This window comes from Microtus pennsylvanicus, chromosome 11 (genome assembly GCF_037038515.1).
Source record: "Microtus pennsylvanicus isolate mMicPen1 chromosome 11, mMicPen1.hap1, whole genome shotgun sequence".
Taxonomy (NCBI): Eukaryota; Metazoa; Chordata; class Mammalia; order Rodentia; family Cricetidae; genus Microtus; species Microtus pennsylvanicus.
In genome coordinates, this window is record NC_134589.1 from 56,615,033 (window position 1) to 56,637,886 (window position 22,854).

The window sequence follows — 22,854 nt, forward strand, 5'->3', positions numbered from 1 at the left end:
ATCTTAGTGTGTGTGCATACCATGGCACACAGGTGGAGGTCAGAGGACAGGTCTAGAGAATGGGTTTCAGGGATAGATCACAGGTCTTCATGTTTGTATCCAAAGTGCCTTTAGTAATAGACACTCTGAACTGTGAATACATTGTTGCTAATAGTAATTTCTGTGAATTATCACCCATGAGAACACTTAATAAGCAAAAAGTTTATATTTTACTTTGAATATCAGTTAATTTTCTCACTGCTGTGATAAAATTCATGGCAGAAGCAACTTTAGGAAAGGAGAATTTCCTTTGGTGAACAGCTGTTGGGTGCAGTGGTTCTTGGAGGACCAGGCACGGTGGCGGGAGCATGAGGCAACTGGCCACACTGCAGATCTGATACACAGAGAGATGAAATTCTCTTGGCTTTTCCCCCTTTTATTTAGTTAAGAGCACTGGCCCACGGGATGGTGTCACCCACATCCACAGTCCATCTTCCCTGCTCAGTTAAGCCTCCCTGGGCAGGCCCTTGTAGAGATGTGTCTCCCAGGCATTCAAAATCGCATGAGGCTGACATTCTAAATCGAATGCAAGTACACCGTCATTCAGTTATTTGTTCTGCAGGGCTTCCTGCTGGGGGCTCTGGGCGTCTGGCCTTTTTCACGTTCTATTTCTGTAGAATTGTCTCTAACATTCATTTCTTCCCAGGCGTGTCTGGGGCAGCACAGTTCTTCAGTCTTTGAGTCTGGCCAAGTCTTTGTTTCTCCTTTACCTTTGAAGAATAACTTCTTGGAGTAAGGGATTCTGAGTTGGCGTTTTAATGGTTTTTCTCTTCACATTTTAAATAGTCTATGTTCATGTATTAGTTTGCATGTGTTCTTAGTTAAATTTAGCTGTAATTCTTTTCCCCTCTCTCATTTTTCCCCAAGGTTTTGTCTTTATGTTTTATCTGCTGAAATGTAAACATTATGTGTCCATGTATGATTTTCATGTGTATTTATTTGTTCAGCATGGTGTTCTCTGCCTTTCCTGGATCTATGGATTGGCATTTGATAATTTGGGGAAAATTGTTTGGTAGTTTGGGGAAATCTCAGCAATTGTTTTAAATCTTACTTTTATACTGTTCTTTCATTTTCTCTTAGTATTTATGGAGTGAGTATTCTGAATAGAAATCCTTAGGACTCAATGGTTTGGTTGGTTGGTTGGTTGGTTGGTTGGTTGATTAGTTGGTTGGTTGGTTGGTTTGTTTGGTTTTTCGAGACAGGGTTTCTCTGAATATCTTTTGCTGTCCTGGAACTCAGTTTGTAGATCAGGCTGGAAGTGAACTCACAGAGATTCTCCTGCCTCTGCCTCTTGAGTGCTAGGATTAAAGACATGCATCACCATGCCTGGCTACTACTCAGTGGCTTTTTTTTCCAGATTCTGAAATGTTTCTGTATACCTAAGTCTAAAATACACTTTTATATGTACCTTGTACAAAAAACATGAAAGGAATTAAATTTTTTAACTTACTGATAATTTTATACATGTAGGTAATATATTTTACCTCTCATTAAGTTCTCTTATACACACTAACACTTGCTGAACCCTGAAGTGAAAATTTAAAAATAATCTGTTTATTTTTTTTTGTGTGTGTGTATATGTAGGGTATATGTGCGCATGCTCATGTGTGTGTGTGCATGCATACATGAGTGTACCGTATACATATTTCTGTGTGCATATATGTGGAAGCCAGAGGCTGGAGTCAGGTGTCTCCCTTGATCACTCTCCACCTCAGATACTGAGGCACCATCTATCATTTGAGCCCAGAGCTCACAAACTCATCTTGTTTAGCTAGCAGGCTTGTTCTAGGGATCCTTTGTCTCCTCCTCATCCAGAACACTGGGGTTCCAGTCAGGCCTCGACCCACCTGGCATTTACATGAACACAAATGATCTGACATCCAGAACTCTTCCTGAAACATGGGGCTCTCTGCCTCTGTTTGTTCGGGATCCGTGTTGACTTTGCAGGTTACTGCTCTGTCTGACCCACTCCAGTGTGCAGGCTCTTCTCAGGAAGTGCCTCCTCCAGGGGCCATGGCCTCCGGATACAACATGGCTTCTACACACAAGGACAGAGCGACAGCTTCAAGATACTGTTAGCGGCAGTGTATGCTGCTCAAAAAACATGTGCTGTGCATGCTGTGGCGGTCTCTCTGGAACTGAAGCCCATTCTTCTCAGAATAAAATGCTCCAGATTCCAGGGCAGCATTAGGTCATTGCTACTGCAGCCCATGCAGATTCCAGGGCAGCGTTCGGCCATTGCCACTGCAGCCCATGGAAAGCCTAATGCTTAAGTATTTTTAACTCTATTAAAGAGGTCAGAATTTTCCAGGTTTTAAACCAGCAATCCTTTCCGGCTGTGCACCTTGTTTACATAGGCTTTCTGAAAACCACTGCATTTCTGTCGCTTTCCCACGGTCATGGTCATCCAGTTAGTTTGAGGGTGAAGGTGAATGGGCACATGAAGTGACCCAAGGGAAGAAACGGCAAAGGGAGGCAAGCCAGTGTGTGCTTAGGACTGCTTCAGGTGGAGGGGTGAGCTGTGGAGGGGCGAGCTGTGGAGAGGCGAGCTGTGGAGAGGCGAGCTGTGGAGGGGCGAGCTGTGGAGGGGCGAGCTGTGGAGGGGCGAGCTGTGGAGGGGTGAGTTGTGGGGGACGATCTGTGGAGGGGTGAGCTTTGGAGGGATGCACTGTGGAGGGTCTGCTGTGGTGTAGAGAACCCATTTTCACATCACTGTAGCACCAGCTTGGATTTGTTAGCCCGTAAGTTGAAGCTCTGGGTAAACTACCATCATGGTAGACTTTCAAAGTCACTCATTTCTAGAGCCAGGGTTGGAAGACTGGGAAGCCCCATAGGACGAGTGTGTGATATTGCGTTATTGAATGATCAGATACAGCAGAGTTTAAGCCCTTTCTTCCCATGCTGTCTGTGACCAGTGTTAGCCACCTTCTCCCATTCTTCTTTTTCTATTTTTGACCTTGCTTGTATATTTTACCTTGCACAGGACCAGCTCTCTGCTGACATGTACAGTTTTGTGGCCAAAGAAATTGACTATGCAAACTACTTCCAAACGGTAAGGGTCCGCAAAGGCAGACGGTAATTTTCCACAAAGGCAGGATCGCAGGAAGTCTGTGTGTCCTGGGGTGGACAGCGAAGGAAGGTGGGCATAAAAACTAGGGCCTTCTGATTGTATGATACTATTGTGGGAAAAGGTGGGGGGTGGGGGACAGCGCTTTGCTGCTTCAGTCTCTAGGGGATTCTGCCCTCCACGTGGGGATTCATTTCAAAACCTAAGCTTAAAACAGAACCCTGAGAATTATCACAGCTTAGTGAGCCCATAGCAGGGCTTCTCAGCCAAGGGTGGCTTTCCCCCTTTTCCTGGAGGACCCCGGAAGTCTGCAGATGCCTCTGGTTGTCCCAGCTCAGGAAGGCTGTGGCACTGTTTCTATGTTAGAGACAGGAAAATGCTAACCCTCTTCAGGTGCACAGGCTGCTCCCTAAAGCAGAGTGGCCCAACTCAGGAAGTCAGAGGACCCATGCTGGGAAACCCAGATTAGTGACAACAAAGGATTTGAGAAGAATAGAAAACTATCCAATGCCTTACAAAGGCATATTTGTTTCTGTTGAAGATTTTTGCCAAGTTCTAGGCAGGTAGGTAGAAAAGCAGCAGTTGGTGACCTGGTGGCTGCCTCCTCTCAGTGAAAGCAGATTTAGAGTCCAGAGACAGGATCCCAGTTAACTAACTTCAATCAGCCAATCCGGATAAGTTTGGATGCTGGCTCCTTGCCAGAGTAAACATAAGACTAAATAAAGAAAATCATCGACAGGTAAATCATACGACATGAAAAACAGTTGAGTGTACCTGTTCCAAATGTTGAAAATAAGGCTAAAACCTATGGACTTTCATTTCATGGCCAAGGCAATGATGGGGTAAGAATCAAAGCAAGTCAGAGGGAAGAGCAGGCAAGCAGACAGATCTGAGAAGTTTAAACTGCTCAGTGGTGTACAGTGGGGGAGCAGCTGTGGGCTGTGGCACTTTCCCCATGTTATTAGGGGTACAGGCTTTTGCAGCCCCCACCACAACACACATACCTACGAAAGGTCTGGTAAGTATCACTTCCAATATGGAACATCTGATTCAAAGCATAGTTGAGAAGTTGTATTGATGAATTTTCTGTTGCTGCAGTCAAACACCATGTCCCAAAACAGCTCTTAGAAGGGTTTGTTTGGGACATACAGTATCAGACAGACCAGGCAGGCAGGCAGGCATGGAGGCCTAAGAAGGAAGCTGCGAGTTCACAACCTCACACACAAACAGGAAGCAGAGACAGCAAGCTGGAAGTAGGCAAGGTTTTTTAACTCTCCAAACCTTCCCCCCAGTGACATATTTTCTCCAGAAAGGCCCGCCACCTGAACCCCACTCCCCGAAAGAGCACCACCATCCAGGGACCAGGTGCTCACGTCCCAGAGATGATGGGGACCGTTTCTCAGTCGAGCCACCACAGTGGTTTATTTCCAAATGCCTTCCATTGGTTTGACTTAGGAAATTCTTAATCTGGAGCCACCGAAGCCAATGAAATCACCAGCACCCAGGCTTTGTCAGGCTGTGTCCCCGGCCGTCACGTGCTGTTTTCTCAGGCCCTGGGTTCCCACACTGGTGCTGTCATTGTTCACACTCCATGCCAGACTTTTACTTAGTTTTGGAAAGATGGAAAACCGGAAAACAAATGAAGTCACCTTTGGCTCTTGAGCTTTCCTTGGCCCTAAGCAACGTTGCAGTCATCTCTTTAATGGCTAGGATGGCAAGGGGCACACCTTGAAGGAGTTTTTTCCTGAGGTCCCAGGACGATAGCCAAAGGCATTTCACTTCCCAGTGTGTCTGAACAGGGTCAGCGGACTCACAGAAATCAGTACGCACACAGGATACACTAACTTGTGTGTATCCTGGGCAGGTGAACCTTAGCATGGGTTTCCCCTTACATACACGATCGTTGCACCTTTCATGGCTACCTTTAGCTTTCAGGATGGGCTGCCAGGTGACGTCAGGCCATCTAAAGCAAGCTCTGTAAGCCAGGCTCCAGCTCAGGTAGATTCCTCCATTCCTTCCTGACGCTCCTACCCCCCAAATTTCCACTTGGAGTGACCCCCTTGCCCTACTGGCTGAAGCACATTGTCAGTGGAGGAGCTGAGGGCAGTCCTACCTGTTCCCTCCACAAGCAAGTGCCTTCATAGAGAAAGGATGCCACTGTAGAAGACTGTTTGCCTTTGGCAGAAGGTAAGGTTTGTTCTTGTGTTTTCTCAGCTGATAGAAGTGCAAGCTGAGTACCACAGGAAGTCCTTGACACTGCTGCAGGCTGTGTTGCCTCAGATCAAGGCACAGCAGGGTAAGTGAAAGCTTCCCTAAGAGCTGAGAGGGTGGGGAGCCTGCTTGCCTTGTGGATGAAACCAGGTCCTCACCTGGGCTCTCCTGGGAACACTCATGTTTAGAAGAGTCAGTAGATCTCCCTGAGCTGGTGTTCACCAGTGACCTAAAGCCAAGTTCATCCCTGCATATCGCCCTCCAGAGGGGATGAGCTGGGTATGTGTAGTACGGACGCCAGTGGTGCCGGGTACAGCTCTCTCCATGCCTCTCCACTAAGCTGCAAAAAAAAAACCGAACGCTCATCTGGGCCCTCTCTTTCTTGGGTACTCCGTGTAGAATCTGGGCAAGGGGCATGCGTGGCCTTGGGAAGCTGCTAACTGACGCCTTTCTTGCTCACCTCTCCCCAGAGGCCTGGGTGGAGAAGCCTTCCTTTGGGAAGCCCCTGGAGGAGCACCTCATGATCAGTGGCCGTGAGATTGCCTTCCCGATAGAGGCATGTGTAACAATGCTGCTGGAGTGTGGGATGCAGGAAGAGGTAGGCACAAAGCAGCCATGCCCAGCCCCCAGCTGGCCTGTTCTTTCAAGAGGCAGGGTCCTCAAGAGCTTCTCTCCTGTAGCATCCCCCACTTTTGATCCCCAAATCAAGGCATTCAGCGATACGGGCAATACCGTCCCTTCTGCAGAGACTAATACACACCACATTCTCATGGGAACCCTCACTTTCACAGAGAGAACAGAGGATTATGGGAAGCTGACGTCTGCCCACAAGGACTGTATGACATAGTCTAGACATCCCTTCTTTATATTTAATGTAGTTTGGTGATTTGAACAATCTGCTGCTGCTTTTGCTAGTCTTAACCTTACTGTCTCCTTTCCTTCCTCCTCGTCTTCCTCCTCCTTTCTCACTTCTTCCTTTCCCTCTTTCCTTCTCTCCCTCCTCCTCTTCCATCTAATTCTCTTTCTCCTTCGCCTCTCCTCTCCTTTCTCCTCTCCCTCCTCCTCCTCCTTTTTCTTGCTAAGTTTCTGATTTTCAGAATAGCCATCTTACCCATTTGCATCTGGTCCTTCTGAACGGATCCTCACAATTCGACTGATTGTGTCATTAGGAGTTTTTTAGAAGCCTCATATAAGGAAGGGCTGTGAGGAATTGATGTTGATTATTGTTAGTCTTGCCTAGTCCGTCATTTGTTTGGTTTCATCTACAGGCTATCTTAACATCTTTATCCCACCCTCCTTTAGCCTGATGGGCTCAGTATTTGTTACTAAGCAGAATATAAACATGGGATGGGGGTTATAAATTTACTGGAAGAGATGAGTCTAAGCATGATTAGTCTAAGTCAGGCTGTCTTCTTTATTGATGCAATGCCCGGTAGGACAACTAAGGGCTGAGGAAGAGAGGGACGGTAGCGCTATGAATATCTATGTTGGCTGGTGTGTGTGTGCGTGCGTGCGTGCTTGCGTGTGTGTGCGCACCAGGCCTATTCTTCATAGTAGGTATTAATAAAATTTAAGAGGCACATGAACCAAGGCGCTGGCTGCTTATGAAGGAGGACTATTATCTTCCTTGGGGTTTCTATTGCTGCGATGAAACACCATGACTAAAAAGCAAGTTGGGGAGGAAAGGGTTTGTTTGGCTTACACCTCAGCATTGCTGTTCATCACTGCAGGAAGTCAGGACAGGAACTCAAACAGGGCAGAATCCCAGAACCAGGAGCTGACGCAGAGGCCATGGAAGAGGGAGCGCTTAGTGGCTTGCTTGGGCTGGCTTGTTCAGCCCATCTTCTTATAGAACCCAGGACTACCAGTCCAGGGATGTCACCACACATCATGGGCTGGGCCCTCCCCATTGATCACTAAAGGAGAAAATGCCTTCTAGTTGGAGCTCATGGAGGCATTTCCTCAGCTGAGGCTCCTTCCTCTCTGACAACTCTAGCTTCTGTCAAGTTGACACATAAAACCAGCTGGTACAACTATGAAACTTCTGGACATCCTGATCACTGCTGTCCCAGGGGCTAGAAAAACCACACTAGGTAACGAACTTGTGTCTAGGTCAGGACTGAAGTAGGTAAATGTAGGTATTTAGCTTGAGAAGGGCAGTTATATGATGGTTATGATGAAGAATATGGTAGCTCCATTTTGGATGAAGATAGAGTTGTTGATGAGTTAGAGAAGCCAATGAAAGAAGGCAGCCTTACTGTTGTACCATGGTCATGTTCCTTCCCTGAACACTGGTTTCCTATAGTGTCTGTGTTAAGAACAGATGTAGTATATTGTGTAAAAGACATGAACCAAGAGGTTATAATGAGGAGAAACTAAAAGATAACATTCAGTGGAAGATTTTCCAAGTTTCTTTTGAAAGACCCATTGCATCTTACAAAGAAGAAATTGTGCATTAACTATCCAGCAATGAACCAGAAAAGCTAGAGCATTATATCAGCCAAATCTCAAAATGGATTGAGCAATGGGTCAGACATCATAACTCTCAACTCACAGACAGGCCAACCGGATGTGGTAATGCACACCTTTAATTCCAGATCTCGGGAGGCAGAGGCTAGTCTACATAGTGAGTTGTAGGCCAGCCAGGGCTGCATAGTGAGACTCTGTCTCAAAGGGGGGTGGGGGATGCACTGCTACAATACAGCCATCTCTGTTATCACTCAGTCCACTTCAGAGAAATTGCCCAGGGATCAGGAGAACAAAGCTAGTTTGCAGTTCTAGCTGCTGCCTGGATTTTGTTCTCCATGAGAACATTTAAACAAACTCAGATATGACTATAAAATATTAAAGATTAAGACTGAAAATTGTCATCAATCGATAATCAATCTGATCAATGGGAGCATATCTTTTAAATTTAATCGCCAAAATGTAAGTGATCCCTTAAAAATGGAAAACTAAAGATAAAACTTTTAAACTTTAAAGGGGAAAAATAAAACAGTAACTCTGGAGCTGGGGAGATGGCTCAGTCCTATGCAAGCATGAGGACAAGGACTGGAACCTTCGGCACCCAGGTGAAGAAATGGGTGCAACTGTACATTCCTGTAACTCTAGTGAAGGGTGGATGGGGCAGAGATTGGTTTCTGCGGTTTACTAGACTCCTTCCTAGCCACAGACCTGTGAGTTCCAGCCATAGCAAGAGATCCCTTTGCAAGGGACTAAGACAGAGAGCAATAGGGGAAATATGCTTCTCTGGCATCCTCATATGGACACCTGCCCACATGCACTCACTACCCATACACATCAATAAATATGAAGGCTTTGTTTATGTCTTTATATTGTTAAAACTTTGTTAGTTTTCATAGCCATTAGTAAACAAACAAAGAAGGGTTCCTTGGTCCCCAAGAATATTTCATGGAGGAGGCTAACTAGGCTTGTCTTGCCAGACATCTCTCTCTCTCTTTTTCCCTCCCTCTCTGTCTGTCTCTGTCTCTGTCTCTGTTTCTCTCTGTCTCTCCCTCCCTTCCTCCCTCCCTCCTTCCCACCCCTCCCCGCTTTTCCTTTTTTGAGGCAGACTCTCACCCAATTGCCCAAACTGCTATGGAATTTGCTATACAGCTTTGGCTTGTAGTAATAAGGGCGGCGGCGGGGCTGCGTCCCCAACACCCCAGCTGCCTGCTCGGCTAGCTTATGCCCTGAAATAATTACACGGACACTGTATTCTTTTAATCACTGCTTGGCCCTTTAGCTCTAGCCCTTACTGGCTAATTCTGATATCCCGAACAGCCCATCTCTAATAATCTGTGAGCACCGGTCTTACCGGGAAGATTCTAGCCTAAGTCCATCCTGGGTCGGAGCTGGGGCATGGCGTCTCTCTGAGGCATCTGCTCCGGAGAGGAGAGCTGTGAAGTCTGAGCTCACTTCCTCTTCCTCCCAGCGTTCTGTTCTGTTTACTCCTCCCACCTACCTTCTAACCAATGAGGACCAAGCAGTTTCTTTTTATTTAACCAATGACCTTCCTCCATCATTGGCTATTTCTTTTAATTACAGAAAAAAATCACACAAAGATAAAACAATGAATATTTTCCCTAGCCACTTTGTTTCACCTCCACCTCCATTTGCTGCCCCTAAAGCTTGCCTTGGGTATTGAGAAGCAAATCTTATCTGCCATAGTCTCATTATATGTTGTAAGTAACAAATTTAGTTAGCATCGCCAAGAACCTAGCCAGCATCAATTGGTGAACTAGCCTTTGATATTTCCTGTCTCATCCTCGCTTCTGGTGTCTGCCCTTCCTGGGATATTCTTCCTCTAGACAGACCCAATTTTTGCCTTTTTTCTACTCTGCTTTCTTTCATTAACAAAGATGATAGATTTTCCTTAAGCCTAGAAAAGATTATCTCCTTGCAGCCCAGGGCAGCTTCCCATTCCTTTCCTAATCCATTGGTTTTGTTTTCTTATGAAACCCAATTCCAAAAGCACTCAGCATTCACTGCGCATGTGCATACCACCGCTCACTCCGTCCTCTTCTTATCATGTTACTTTTTATTGCTGTGACAAGACACCATGGTCAAGGCATTTTATATAAAAAAAAAGAAGCATTTAATTTAGGGCTGACAGTTTCAGAGGGCTTGAGTCCATGATGGTGGAGCAAAGGTATAGCAGCAGGAACAGCTGAGAGCTCACATCTTTATCCTCAAGTAGGAGATTAAAAAGTACTAACAGGGAATAACATGAGTCTTTTGAAACCTCAAAGCCCACCCCCAGTGACATGCTCCCTCCAACCCTCCCCTAACAGTTCTAGAAACTGGGAACTAAGTATCCATGCATATGAGCCTCAGGGGGTACTCTCATTCAAACACCACAGCCCCCATCCTGTGGCTCAAACTGCCCTCATTCATCTTCCCAGGGGGCCGAGTCCAGTGAGCAGCCCCGGCCTTGTTTGCCACACTGCCTGATATAGCTACTGTGGCTATGCCACAGCCTGGCCCATGGGGCCCCAATATCCCTGCTGAACACAGGCCTCTGCCCTCCTCTGTCTGGCTGTCTTCTATTATAGTCACCTGCTTCTCTATCTGTACCTCAGCTTCTCTGAGGAGTCCTCCCAGGGATCCACTAGTTATGCTTCAGCCCCTGTATGAATATCTCCTACACGCAGCCTCCACTATGCCTTTGTTGCCATTTTCCAACATGTCTTGAAAAGTCCTCTGATACCTTTGAATTGAACTGACTAGCTACATTCATAATCTCCCTTTAATGAAATAGTCTTTGCTATTAGGCAGCCAACCTTACCTGCTGCTGTCTGTTCCCCTCTATCCATACCAGTCACCCGGTGGATGCCCAAAGCATGGGTAACCCAAACCCTTTATTGCTTTGTGCCTTCCTATGCCTGCACGCACACTTGTAAGAAAGTCAAATTTATAAATTAGGCATAATCAGAAACTGATGGAGGAAGGTCATTGGCTAATAAAGGAACTGCCTTGGCCCTTTCTTATTGGTTAGGACATAGGTAGGTGGAGTAAACAGAACAGAATGCCAGGAGGAAGAGGAAGTGAGGTCAGACTCGACAGCTCTCCTCTCTGGAGCAGACGCCATCCTCCCCGCTCCAGGGAAGATGCACGCTATGAAGCTCCGACCCAGGATGGACTTAGGCTAGAATCTTCCCGGTAAGACCGGTGCTCACAGATTGTTAGAGATGGGTTGATAGGGATATCAGAATTAGCCAGTAAGGGCTAGAGCTAAGGGCCAAGCAGTGTTTAAAAGAATACAGTGTCTGTGTAATTATTTCGGGTAAAGCTAGCCGGGCAGGCGGCTGGGGTGTTGGGGACGCAACCCCGCCGCCGCTCCTTATTACTACAAGAAACTGTATTAGTTAATTTCTAGTTAGTTGGTAAAACACCATCACCAAAGAAAGAAGAGGGATGGGAGTCCATGGTGGGCAGGCAGAGCACTGAGGCAGGCACGGTGGCACAGGCGGGAAGCTGAGAGCTTGCGTCTTTAACGGCAAACGTGAAGCCGAGAGCAAACCGGAAGTGTCATGAGGCTCGGAACCCAGCTCCGCTGGCATATTTCCTCCAGCAAATTCCTAAACCTCCCCAAACAGTGCTGCCAACTGGGGACCACATGTTCAAGTGCTTAAGCTTGTGGGGACCTTTATCATTTAAATCCCCACGAAGACTAATGGTAACCAATAATAAAATAGAAAGAATGTTCTAACAACACATTGTAGTAAAACAATCTAAAGTCTGTGAGCGACTCCTTTCTAGAAATTCCTGTTTAGTATTAACAGATTGCAAATGGCTGTGGATACCTCATGCTATGGGAAATGAAAAATGTAAGGTAGGGCAGAAGCCACAGAGTTTGATAGCGTGGTTCCTCCTATTTTGTGTTATTCATCCCTAACACTACCGGCCCTTCCTGTGTGGCCACAGCATGGTTATAAGATGTAAGCCAATCTTTTTGTGTGCTCTGTAGCTTGATGTCCTTGTCACAGCAGCCCGATGGACACATTTGCCCAAGTTCGTTAGCATAACCTCCTCACACATAGGCCAGTGAGTTCTAGACATCCGCTTGACTCACATCTTCCACTAAGAAAGGACTCAGCTAACCCAACAGCTCAAATCTCCATCCTAGACTGTGCAGTTTTCTTCTGAAGGAATGTGGAAGTCTGGGCTGCCATGAAACCTAAGAGGAGGGAGGGTCACCTTCCCAGCTTGCTTTTCAGTCTGTGGGGCACCTAAGGAGGCAGAGTGGAAAGCCAAAAGACTCCATACTTCTACAGCCCTGGGCCTGGAGCTTCCTTCCCAGCTCTGGCCTTCATTTATCTTCTCTTCCAAACACGCCTATCTACCTCAGTTTTACTTTATAATGTGAGGCTGTTCATTTGGCCCTAAGTGGGAGTAACACCAAGATAATGAATAATAGAACCTGGAGCATGGCAGGCCACCAACATGTTCCTTTCTTCTCAAGACACAGGTGCTGTTTATTTCGCCTGGTGTCTCCCAGTGTGTATTTAAGTACACACATACACATGTATATGCACGCATTCCATAGACCCGTGGTTCTCAACCTATGGGTTGCAACTTCCTTCAGGGATTGAATGACCCTTTCACCGGGGCCACCTAAGACCATCAGGAAACACAGAGATTTACATTACAATTCATAACAGTAGCAAAACTACAGTTATGAATTAGCAATGAAAATTTGATGGTGGGGGGGGTCACCACAACATGAGGAACTGTATTAAAGGGTCACAGCATTAGGAAGGTTGAGAACCACTGCCATAGGCATTTGTTTGCCCAGGTTATTAGACCTGCGTGTCTGGCAGCTCTCAGGCAGATTCTCCAAGATATTTACCTTAGGTGTAAAAGAGACACCTGAGAGTCCAAGGTTCAGGTGCCCAATAAGTCAGTGCAGTGAGCTGCTGCAGAGAACAGCATGGTGGGCTCGGGAGTTGCTTAAGTCTGGAGGAGATACCTAGGAGCAGGCAGCTGCATCATCAGAACATGGCCCTGGTTGAGATGCTGAGAAGGGGTGGTCCAGAAGGAAGAGCAGGTAGACTTTCCAGCTCTCTCTTTTTCTCCTATCTCTCTGAGTTGCTGGCCACACTCTAACCCCTCCATCCCATTGGCAGGGCCTCTTCCGGGTAGCCCCCTCGGCCTCCAAGCTGAAGAAGTTGAAAGCTGCTCTGGACTGCTGTGTGGTGGATGTGCAGGAGTACTCGGCAGACCCCCACGCCATTGCAGGTGGGTCCCCTCCACCTCTGAGCCAGGGTTCCCAGGAAACGGGTGAGCATGGACAGTGAGCGGCTCCATGTCAGGAACAATGGCTTTAGACATCCACGTAGGGCCCCCTTTCAGGCCGTGTTCTGATCACAGATGGAAGACTACCTTATTAGTACAGCTGAAGGTGAGGCAAGGTGGAAAATAAGTTGCAGGGCTATGTAATTTTCAACCCAGGTACTCTCGAAGCCTGGCAGCTATTCACATGGGAATCCACTATTTGATCATGTGTGGGTCAAGGAGTCATGTCCACTTGGAGCAGTGTAGGCTGATGCAGTTTGTCCTGCTGTGGTGTAACAGCTTACTGTATTTATGCCCAGGGGCTTTGAAGTCTTATCTTCGAGAGTTGCCAGAACCTCTTATGACCTTTGAACTCTATGAGGAATGGATCCAAGCTTCCAAGTGAGTACCTAATATTGAATTGCATGTGGGTTAGGATTATGAGGACTATATTCATCTGTTGGTATCTGTGGACCATTGGATACTTAGGTTCTTTATCCAAAGCAGCCAGTATAGTGTTTTCATAGAACCCCATGTGCACTTTAAGCCATCCATAGATTACTTATAAAACCTAATGCCATGTAAGTAGTGGCTGTGCTGTACTGCTTGTAGGTTCTCAGCAGTGTGAAAGCCTGTGGTCTCAGATAAGCAACTGCACTCCTTGCTTTCCATCATGAGCATCATGTTCCCAAAAAGGTACTAATGGCTCATTGAGGGGTAGAGGCAGTGCCTCATGTTCCGAGGCAATTAAGAAGCTGATAGGGCCACTCTGGCTACTAGGGAAGAAAGGTCTGTTGCTGAATGAAATAGGCAAGTTAATAAGAGCACATGAAGTGTGTGTGTTAATTATTCCATTATTTGAGGTTCTAATGTAATTACATCATTTTCCCCTTCCCTTTCCTCCCTCTAAGTGTACATTTTTTTATTTTTTAATTTATTTATTTATTAAAGATTTCTGTTTCTTCCCCGCCGCTGCCTCCCATTTCCCTCCCCCTCCCCCGATCAAGTCCCCCTCCCTCATCAGCCCAAAGAGCAATCAGGGTTCCCTGCCCTATGGGAAGTCCAAGGACCACCCACCTCCATCCAGGTCTAGTAAGGTGAGCATCCAAACTGCCTAGGCTCCCACAAAGCCAGTACGTGCAGTAGGATCAAAAACCCATTGCCATTGTTCTTGAGTTCTCAGTAGTCCTCATTGTTCGCTATGTTCAGCGAGTCCGGGTTTATCCCAGGTTTTTTCAGACCCAGGCCAGCTGGCCTTGGTGAGTTCCCGATAGAACATCCCCATTGTCTCAGTGTGTGGGTGCACCCCTCACGGTCCTGAGTTCCTTGCTCGTGCTCTCTCTCATTCTGCTCCTGATTTGGACCTTGAGATTTCTGTCCGGTGCTCCAATGTGGGTCTCTGTCTCCTTTCATCGCTTGATGAAGGTTAATATTCAGGAGGATGCCTATATGTTTTTCTTTGGGTTCTCCTTCTTATTTAGCTTCTCTAGGATCACGAATTATAGGCTCAATGTCCTTTATTTATGGCTAGAACCCAAATATGAGTGAGTACATCCCATGTTCCTCTTTTTGGGTCTGGCTTACCTCACTCAGGATAGTGTTTTCTATTTCCATCCATTTGCATGCAAAATTCAAGAAGTCCTTGTTTTTTACTGCTGAGTAGTACTCTAATATGTATATATTCCATACTTTCTTCATCCCTTCTTCCATTGAATAAGTATATTTTTTTAAAGATAGAATTTTAGAAGTGACCCTGTGTGTACATTAAAGAAGTTTCTGGAAAGACCCAACTAGACAATGGCAGTGATTTCTTTTATCAGAAAGAGCAAGAAAAGAATAGTCTTGAGGTCATTACCCATATCTGTTACAGAGATATTTTAGCCACAGTGAGTTAGTAACACTGAGGCATACCATGTGGGCAGTAGATACAATCCATGCTGTCTGAAGCAGAATTAGCAGGCCAGCAGTCAGTGCCACAACTATCTTAAAATACAAATGACCATGTGTAGTGAGGAAGTAGACAATATGGGGACAGGAGGATTGGCACCAGAGCCAGGATGGTGGAGAGCAGAGTGAAGATCATGTGGGTAGAAGAGAAGAGGTGGGAGAAGATTTTAGGAGAGAAGATTGGGAGCAAAGGTGCCTACAGATGGAAAGAATTCCTAGTAATCTCTGGTCATGGGACTTGGCCATCCAAGGCATCCAGCTGAGCCTCTCAGAAAGAACACCAGAGGCTGTATCAAGGGTCACCATCTCTTTCAATCAAGTGAATCGTCATTCCTTTTAATTGATCTGTAATCTACACGGTTTTAGGGTGTGGTGTGGTGTGTCAGTGTGTGGGTATATTGTGCGGTGGTCAAGCCAGGGTCATTGTTAGTATACTCATCACCTCAAATGCGCATTGCTCATTATTCTTCCATTCCTTGAAACCCTGGGAGCTCAAAGATAACCAGTTCACCTCAAGGTGAAGGCATGCTTAAATATATCAAGCTAGAGAAGGTTGTCCCAAGTACATTGCTAGTGCTGTTTGTTTTCCAAAGTAGAATAGAGTTATGCGATGATGAACATATGGGCCACAGGTTTTACTATGAAGGGACGTTTCTGGTTCCATGGTGTGTTAATAAATGGTGCCATGTGTCGAATGCTTTTTAGAGGCTTGCCATTGTTCTAAGCTCATAATCATTTTTGAGCCATCTAATTTTCATGGCTTTCTGAAGTGGGCTAGGCTGTTTCCCTCCCTTTCAAATGAGGACTCTAAGGTGAGGAGTGAGGCTGGGGCGGCAAGTTACTATTCAGTTAACACACAGGAGTGAGAATCTAATCAAATGAGCCCAGACCTGTATTGTAGGAGGCCTTGTTTGTTCCCAGCTGCTCAGCCCCAAAACAGCCACACAGAAACTGTATTAATTACACCACTGCTTGGCCAATTAGCTCTAGCTTCTTATTGGCTAATTCTTACATCTTAATTTAACCCATTTCTATTAATCTATGTATCGCCACATGGTTGTGGCTTACCAGCAAGGTTCTGGCTCATCTGTTGCAGTCTCTCCAACTCTGCCTACTTTCTCCCAGCATTCAGCTTAGTTTTTCCCACCTAGCTCTACTCTATCCTATTACAGGCCAAGGCAGATTCTTTATTCATTAACTAGTAAAAGCAAAACATATACAAGGCCTAGAGTTCATGCATGCAGCCATTGCATTTGATGCCTTCGCAAAACAAAACAGGGATTCTAGTGAGAAATGAGAGCATATCCTTTGACGGAGACTGCCCCTGTTTCTCCTGGATAGAGAAGAGCTCTCGATAAGAATCTAGAGAGAGGGAGGACAGCTGGAGAGTGACAGGGGAATGTTGCAGGACACGCCAGTCCCAATCGTTTTAAATGGCGGGTGTCTATTAAAATAAAGGTGTGTTTCTGCCCCTGGATGATAAGCATTTCTAATGCCAAAGATTCATGGGGAATGGTGGAGTCTGCCTTGCATGGTCTCATCATCTTAAGAAACGCCTTTCCCTAGTGGAAATATTCCTCACTGTCTGTCTGTATCATTCTCTCGGTACACTTTCAAAAGATACCAGGATCTGCTCCTGCTTCTTGGGGATCTGGATTAAACTGCCTGGGATTCTTTGTTTCCATGCCCCACAAGCAGCTGAGAGGATAAACCTTGGCCCTGTGAAGAGGGCCAGTGCTCAGCTGGACTCCGAATGCAACACTCACTCCAGGCTGCAGCACTCCAGGCTGGTGCAGCATATGTAGACAAATCTGAGGGGGCTTAGGACATCCAAGACGCTGGTGGGCCACGAAAGAGAGGAGGCCAGATTCCAGATCATGACTGATGCTAGAGAGGCCGCTCTTGGCCGTGAGGACAGTTAACGCAGTGACTCACAACTGGTCACAGAGACCATAATTAGTGCCTGTTGAGGGCTGGGCCTATGTCTGGGCCAAAGCTGCTCCACAAAACTCAGGAACATTAAAGGAGGAGGAGAAGGGATGCAAGAGCTGGAAGACATGGAGGCGTCACTGTGAAATGCTGGCTTCTGGACAGGACGTGGCCCTTGGACTTAAAACTCACTGCCGTTATGGCTAACTATACAAGAAAGACCTCACAAGACTAAGGACAGCAAGACAGCATTCCAGCAGGCTGAACTAATTGAACTCAGTGGATTACATACTAATTAAAAAAGAAGCCATGACGATGGGAGGGAAACATGCTAGAAGGGGTCCCAGGGGAGTAGGATGGAGAGGTTGAGATAGATGGGATCCAGATGTATAGTGTATGTGTATGAAATAATGAAAATATAAATAAAATACACTTTTAGAAACAAGGTGCAGACTTACTGGGACTGAGGAGGTGACTTTGGGAACCTGGTAAAATTAAGTACCTCCATGGTAGAGCATGCAGAGATGGAGGAGGACCCAGGGTTCCAAGGCTAGGAGACCATCCTCAGGACAGATGCCCTGGGGGGGGGTGATGCAGGGATCTGAGGCTAGGAGACCATCCTCAGGACAGATGCCCGGGGGGGGGGTGATGCAGGGATCTGAGGCTAGGAGACCATCCTCAGGACAGATGCCGGGGGGGGGGGGGGGATGCAGGGATCTGAGGCTAGGAGACCATCCTCAGGACAGATGCCCTGCGGGGGGGGGATGCAGGGATCTGAGGCTAGGAGACCATGCTCAGGACAGATGCCCTGGAGAAGGATGTGGGGTTCTGAGGCTAGGAGACCATCCTCAGGACAGATGCTCTGGAGAAGGATGAAGGCTGGGAGACCATTCTCAGGACAGATACCCTGGAGGAGGATGGAGACTAGGAGACCATCCTCAGGACAGATGCTCTGGAGGAGGATGGAGGCTAGGAGACCATCCTCAGGACAGATACTCTGGCTGACTCCTCTAATGGACTGCTCTCTGAGACCTCCGCCTCACAGATACCTTCTGCCTCACCTTAAATGTCAGCTCTGCAGAGGAGTCTTCCAGGGCATTCTTCTTCCCTTTGCCCTATTGCTTTTCACTAGGGAAAGTATGAATGCCTCAGGTTGTTGATTCTTCCCAGCCTATAGGGCTGTTCCTGGCACAGAGGGACTCATTCTAATATATGTCTGTTGACTTACATTCCCTGAAAGGTCGGGTATCATCTGCTCTTTGTCAAAAGACAAATCAGCTTAAAAATCTAACAACTTTTCCTTTCCATTTTTATAATTGAGCAGCACTTGATTCCACGAAGCAGAATGAGTTCTTCCAGTGAATTCGTCAGGATGGGTTGACTAGTTCCTGCAAGACTCCTGTTTTAGGAAACTAGTCCCCATTTTCCTAATTCACATTGATTATGTGGCTTTTAGCACAGTGGCTCCATGACAGCTTGGTCTGTTCAGCCAGGCCCAGTGCTGTCCGCACAAAGAGGTGACCTCCCACAGACTGCACTGTCACCTTCAGAAAAGCTGAAGACTGGAAGAGGACATGGGGCCGTCGCCACAGAAAGTGCCTTCACAAGGGATAGCAGTGGCGGCGGCAGCTGCAATGCCAATATTTCATGTCTGTTGAGGCATGCAATCGGAAATCAATCAGCAGCAGGGTTGGGAGGGGGGGGCACTTGGATCACCTTCTGGTTTAGACTGTTCACACCAGCTCTGTGAGGCAGGTGTCGCTAACAAAGGTCAGAGTTTCCACCACACCAGGGAGCAGAATGGCTGCTTCATAGCTTCCCATTCCAGGCCCGCTCTGACTAGGCATTGCATAAATACGTTCTATTCCTTTCTGTTCATAAATGGAGCTTTTTTGCTGAAGGGTCTTGCAGAGGTTGCTTGCCTCTATCCCAAGGCAGAAATGAGGGGCACAGAGAATTTGTCTCACCTTGGTCGAGATCAGCAAGAGGACCCTAGGGGCACCCAGCAGAGACATGTAAAGGTGATGGCCATACCTTAGGTGTGGGCCTCACCTTAATGTTCTTTACTCTTCAGATCTGGGGGAAAGATTGCTGTGGCATCAGACTTTTCTTATCATGTAGGCCTGGGTATACATTTTTTAAAAACTTAGTCCTATAAATAATACTCTTATTCTGAGAGGATATATATATATATATATATATATATATATATATATATATATATATAGAGAGAGAGAGAGAGAGAGAGTAAATAGCTATATATAATAGAAAATCTTTTAGCTAGTGGGAACAATCCACTCACTGAAGTTAAGCTTTGAAAGGTTGGATTTATTTATGTCTGTGTAATTTACGTTGTTTGTTGGGCATTTAGTTTATGCCAGATATGGAGAGATTTAATATGCAGCAAGGTTGAAGTGTGCAGCAGGGTCAGATTCTCCCAGCTGGTAGCCTGTGTTCTCCCAACAGCCCCAAAGCCCTGTGGTCCATGATCATCTGGCCTCTTCACCTCACTGTTCACCTGTTCTATTTGTTCACCTAAGACCTGTGCTCCATGCAGATGAAGTTTTGTTGAAATAGAGTAGGGCAGGACTGAAGGGGAACCTCGAAGGGGAAGGGCTAACAGCCACGAGTACTTAACTCTAAGAATTTGCAGGACTGAAAATGTCCAGTGTCTGTGACAATGACTGCTGAGAAAGACTGGTGATCAGTGCTACGCCAGTTCGGGTTCAACCAATGACTTTTCCTGTCAATTTCCCAGTATTCAGGAGCAAGACAAGAGACTCCAGGCTCTCTGGAATGCTTGTGAGAAGTTGCCCAAGGCCAATCATAACAACATCCGGTAAGAGGGGGGTGGAGAAAGTGGATTGGGTTTATGCAAGCCCAGCTAACCTGTTTTCTGGATAAAGATCATGGAACCTAGCATGCATGGGCACCCTATGGGATCCTTGGTACAGTTAGCATGCCTGCCCATTTTAAGCTCCAAACAGCCCATGAGATAAGGCAGGGGCAAGATGATAAGGTTTTGCTGCTAAGGAAAGGGACAGAAGCCACATGTCACCAGGGGCTACCCAACAGCCATTGGCTAACTCTATGTAGTTTTTCTGTTTGTGAAGAACAAGGAATATCACACACCCTCTTACAGTGCTTGAGATTAGTGGACATCTAGCTGACCTAGCCTGGAGCCAAAGGAGGCAGATGTGACCTTGAGTTAGTCATAGGCAGGGTGGTGAGGGAGAGAGTTCCACAGTCTTTTCCGGGAAGCACTTCTCTGCTGCAGATCCTTCCCCACCCTTGGCTTCTCCTTCTTGCCTTGCCTGTTTCTCTCTTGCTTGCTTCCTCTCCTCCCTGTTTCTCAGGGTGCAGATTTTCAGCTTCAACTTCTGCTTCCATCTGCCTGACAATTTCTGTTTCCCTGTTAAAAATCCCTAGAGCGCTGCTGTGGTGTTCCTCAAAGCACTAAACCCCAAATTACCACAGGATGAGGCAGCTCCACTTCCGAGCCTCTGCCCAAAGAAACCAAAAGCAGAGATTAGCTATGGATGCACCCGCATTCACCACAGCGAGAGTCACAGCAGCCAAAGTGGAAATAACCTAAGTGTCCCTAGGCAGATAAATGGATAAATCTGATATGCTGTGCACACACAGTGCAATTGTGGTTCTTACAGTAATGTGGATGAAAATAGGTGAGGTGTTGAGAGTAGCTGGAGTCACAGATATTGAAGGTGGTGGCCAGGGCTGGGCAGAGTGGAGAATGCAGGGGCTATGGTGCTAATGTATACAGTCTCAATTTGAAAAGGTCAAATGGCCCTGGAGGTAGATATATGGTCGTCTGGCAACAGTATAGCTTTATATAACTAAGATATAACTCGTAGTACTTTAGTGTATGCCTACAAATGGATACAGTGAGCTGTAGATATATTTTTATTAAAGTTTGCATTTAAAAATGCCCTGATCCAAGTCAAATATGCACGACTCACAGCATGATGGTAACCTCAACCCTCAGCCATGGGCAAGGATCCAGGTTAAATGTTCTCAGAGATCCCACATCCTGGTCCAGTCCTAGGATGCCTCTTAGAGGTTGAAACCTAAGCAGGAGAGGCTATGGATAGAGCGAGGACAAGGAGAAGACCATGACTACTGGGTTGGACATCCCACTCCCCAAAGGCGGGTGCATCATCTGCTGGGATGTCAGCAGATGAGTTAAAAATCCTCCAAGGAACTTCCTTTGTTGTGACAAAGGGTTTGGATGGCAGCCTTTTGTAGCCAGGAGTCCAGAAGAAAACACACCCCAGGACGTCCAGGGAGGACAGGGATATTCTAGGCGTGGCATGCCCAAGTTGTTTCGGGGTGTTCACCTTGTACACAGCTTTGCCATTCTCCTTTGAAGAACTAAAGTGATGGAGATATAATTCACACGTCACTGTGCCTTTTGGAAAGGTGACATTTAGGATTTAGTCTGCATTCACAGAGTTGTGCACTTGTCAACAGCGTCTGACCTGTAGAGTGTTTTTAATCACTCCACAAAGAAACCCGGTTCCCACTACAGCCATCCTTCACCACCCCCACTCCAGGCCAGCACCCGCTAATCCACCTTCTTGCACTGTGCCCTTTCCCATTCTGGATATTTCACCTAATGAAGTGGAATTACACTGTGTGGCCTTTTGTGTCTGTCTTCTTTTGATTGCCGTATTCCCGGGACTCATCCACATTGAGAATTGGATTCTGTCAATTCTGTCAAATTGAAACGGTCAATTCTTCATTCTTTTGTTATGCCTTCATAGCATTCTACATAAATGCATTCACCCCTGGAAGGGCATCTGAGTAGCCTTGGTGTATTTCTCTCGGGTGTGTTCCCAGCAGTGCAATTGCCGGGCCATGTTCTGTTGTCCTTTGCTCTTTCTAGGAAGCCTGAGTGAGGGCAATAATGCCCCAGCCTGTGAATAGCCATAGACACTTTGGTTACACAGAGAAGATGGCAGGAGGTTACACACGAGGTGACAGGGTTTGGTGACAGATACACCTTGATCATCCTGTATTAAGGCACAAGAACAGATGAGGCCTGGTTATTCACTGGAATAGATGTGAGCATCTGCCTGGCTGGATTCTGTCTGGGTCTGTCTGCTTTGGGGAAGAGAATCCAGAATTCCTATTTCCTAATGTGGGTTATTTCTTCATATATGGCTGGTCTGTGAGTCTCCTTGTCAGGAACGTCCTACACGAGAAGTTCCTATTGGGCCCTATGGGACGAAGACTAGTATTGAGTCCTAGTTAAATCCAGCTCTTCTCATTGCCTTCCAGGTACTTGATCAAATTTTTATCCAAACTGTCTGAATATCAGGATGTAAACAAGATGACTCCTAGCAACATGGCAATCGTCCTGGGACCCAACCTCCTGTGGCCACAATCAGAGGGGTGAGTCCAGGGAGGGGAGGGCCCCTAGGGTGCCAGGCATGGGCTGCAGGACAGGAAGCCTGGGCCCTGGATCATCTAAGCCTGTTAGCTCCAGTTCTGTTGTGGCCTGCTCCTTCCTGGAGTCAATAGAAGGAAGAGAATTTCCTACAGCTCTTCCTTGCTGACAGACTCAGAGCTATGGGTCTGAGGAAGGTGTTCTCTGATGAATCTAAATCAGAGTGGAGGGTGACAGAGGAAGGCAAGGGACATCATGGCACCAAGCAAGGCAAGCTCTCTTGGGCCCTCTGGAGGCTTCCATAAGAGGATAGCTCCTAACATCTAGACCTAAAAGGATATTGGGCTGTCTGTCTGCAAGATGCAGTAGATTTGAAAAGCAGACAAGCTTGCCTGTGCTGAAAAAGCATTTGTGGCTAGTGTGGTCACTAGGAGTGATTCTATTCGTAAAGCTTCAGGGAGGCAGCCGACAGACCCAG

General features: G+C 46.7%; 1 protein-coding gene and 1 pseudogene across 6 annotated transcripts in view; both read left to right on the plus strand.

The window, feature by feature from the left end:
* The window catches only part of Arhgap44 (Rho GTPase activating protein 44), a 157,492-nt gene that overhangs the window by 113,406 nt on the left and 21,232 nt on the right, over positions 1-22,854 (plus strand). For all 6 annotated transcript variants that reach the window (XM_075992154.1, XM_075992152.1, XM_075992155.1 and 3 more), the window contains exons 8-14: positions 3,023-3,091; positions 5,321-5,402; positions 5,788-5,915; positions 12,946-13,057; positions 13,414-13,495; positions 19,728-19,808; positions 22,268-22,381. In XM_075992154.1, the coding sequence (XP_075848269.1) occupies positions 3,023-3,091; positions 5,321-5,402; positions 5,788-5,915; positions 12,946-13,057; positions 13,414-13,495; positions 19,728-19,808; positions 22,268-22,381 (668 nt within the window). The remainder of the gene's footprint in view (positions 1-3,022; positions 3,092-5,320; positions 5,403-5,787; positions 5,916-12,945; positions 13,058-13,413; positions 13,496-19,727; positions 19,809-22,267; positions 22,382-22,854) is intronic.
* LOC142859568 (adenylate kinase isoenzyme 6 pseudogene) lies at positions 7,338-10,238 on the plus strand (annotated as a pseudogene).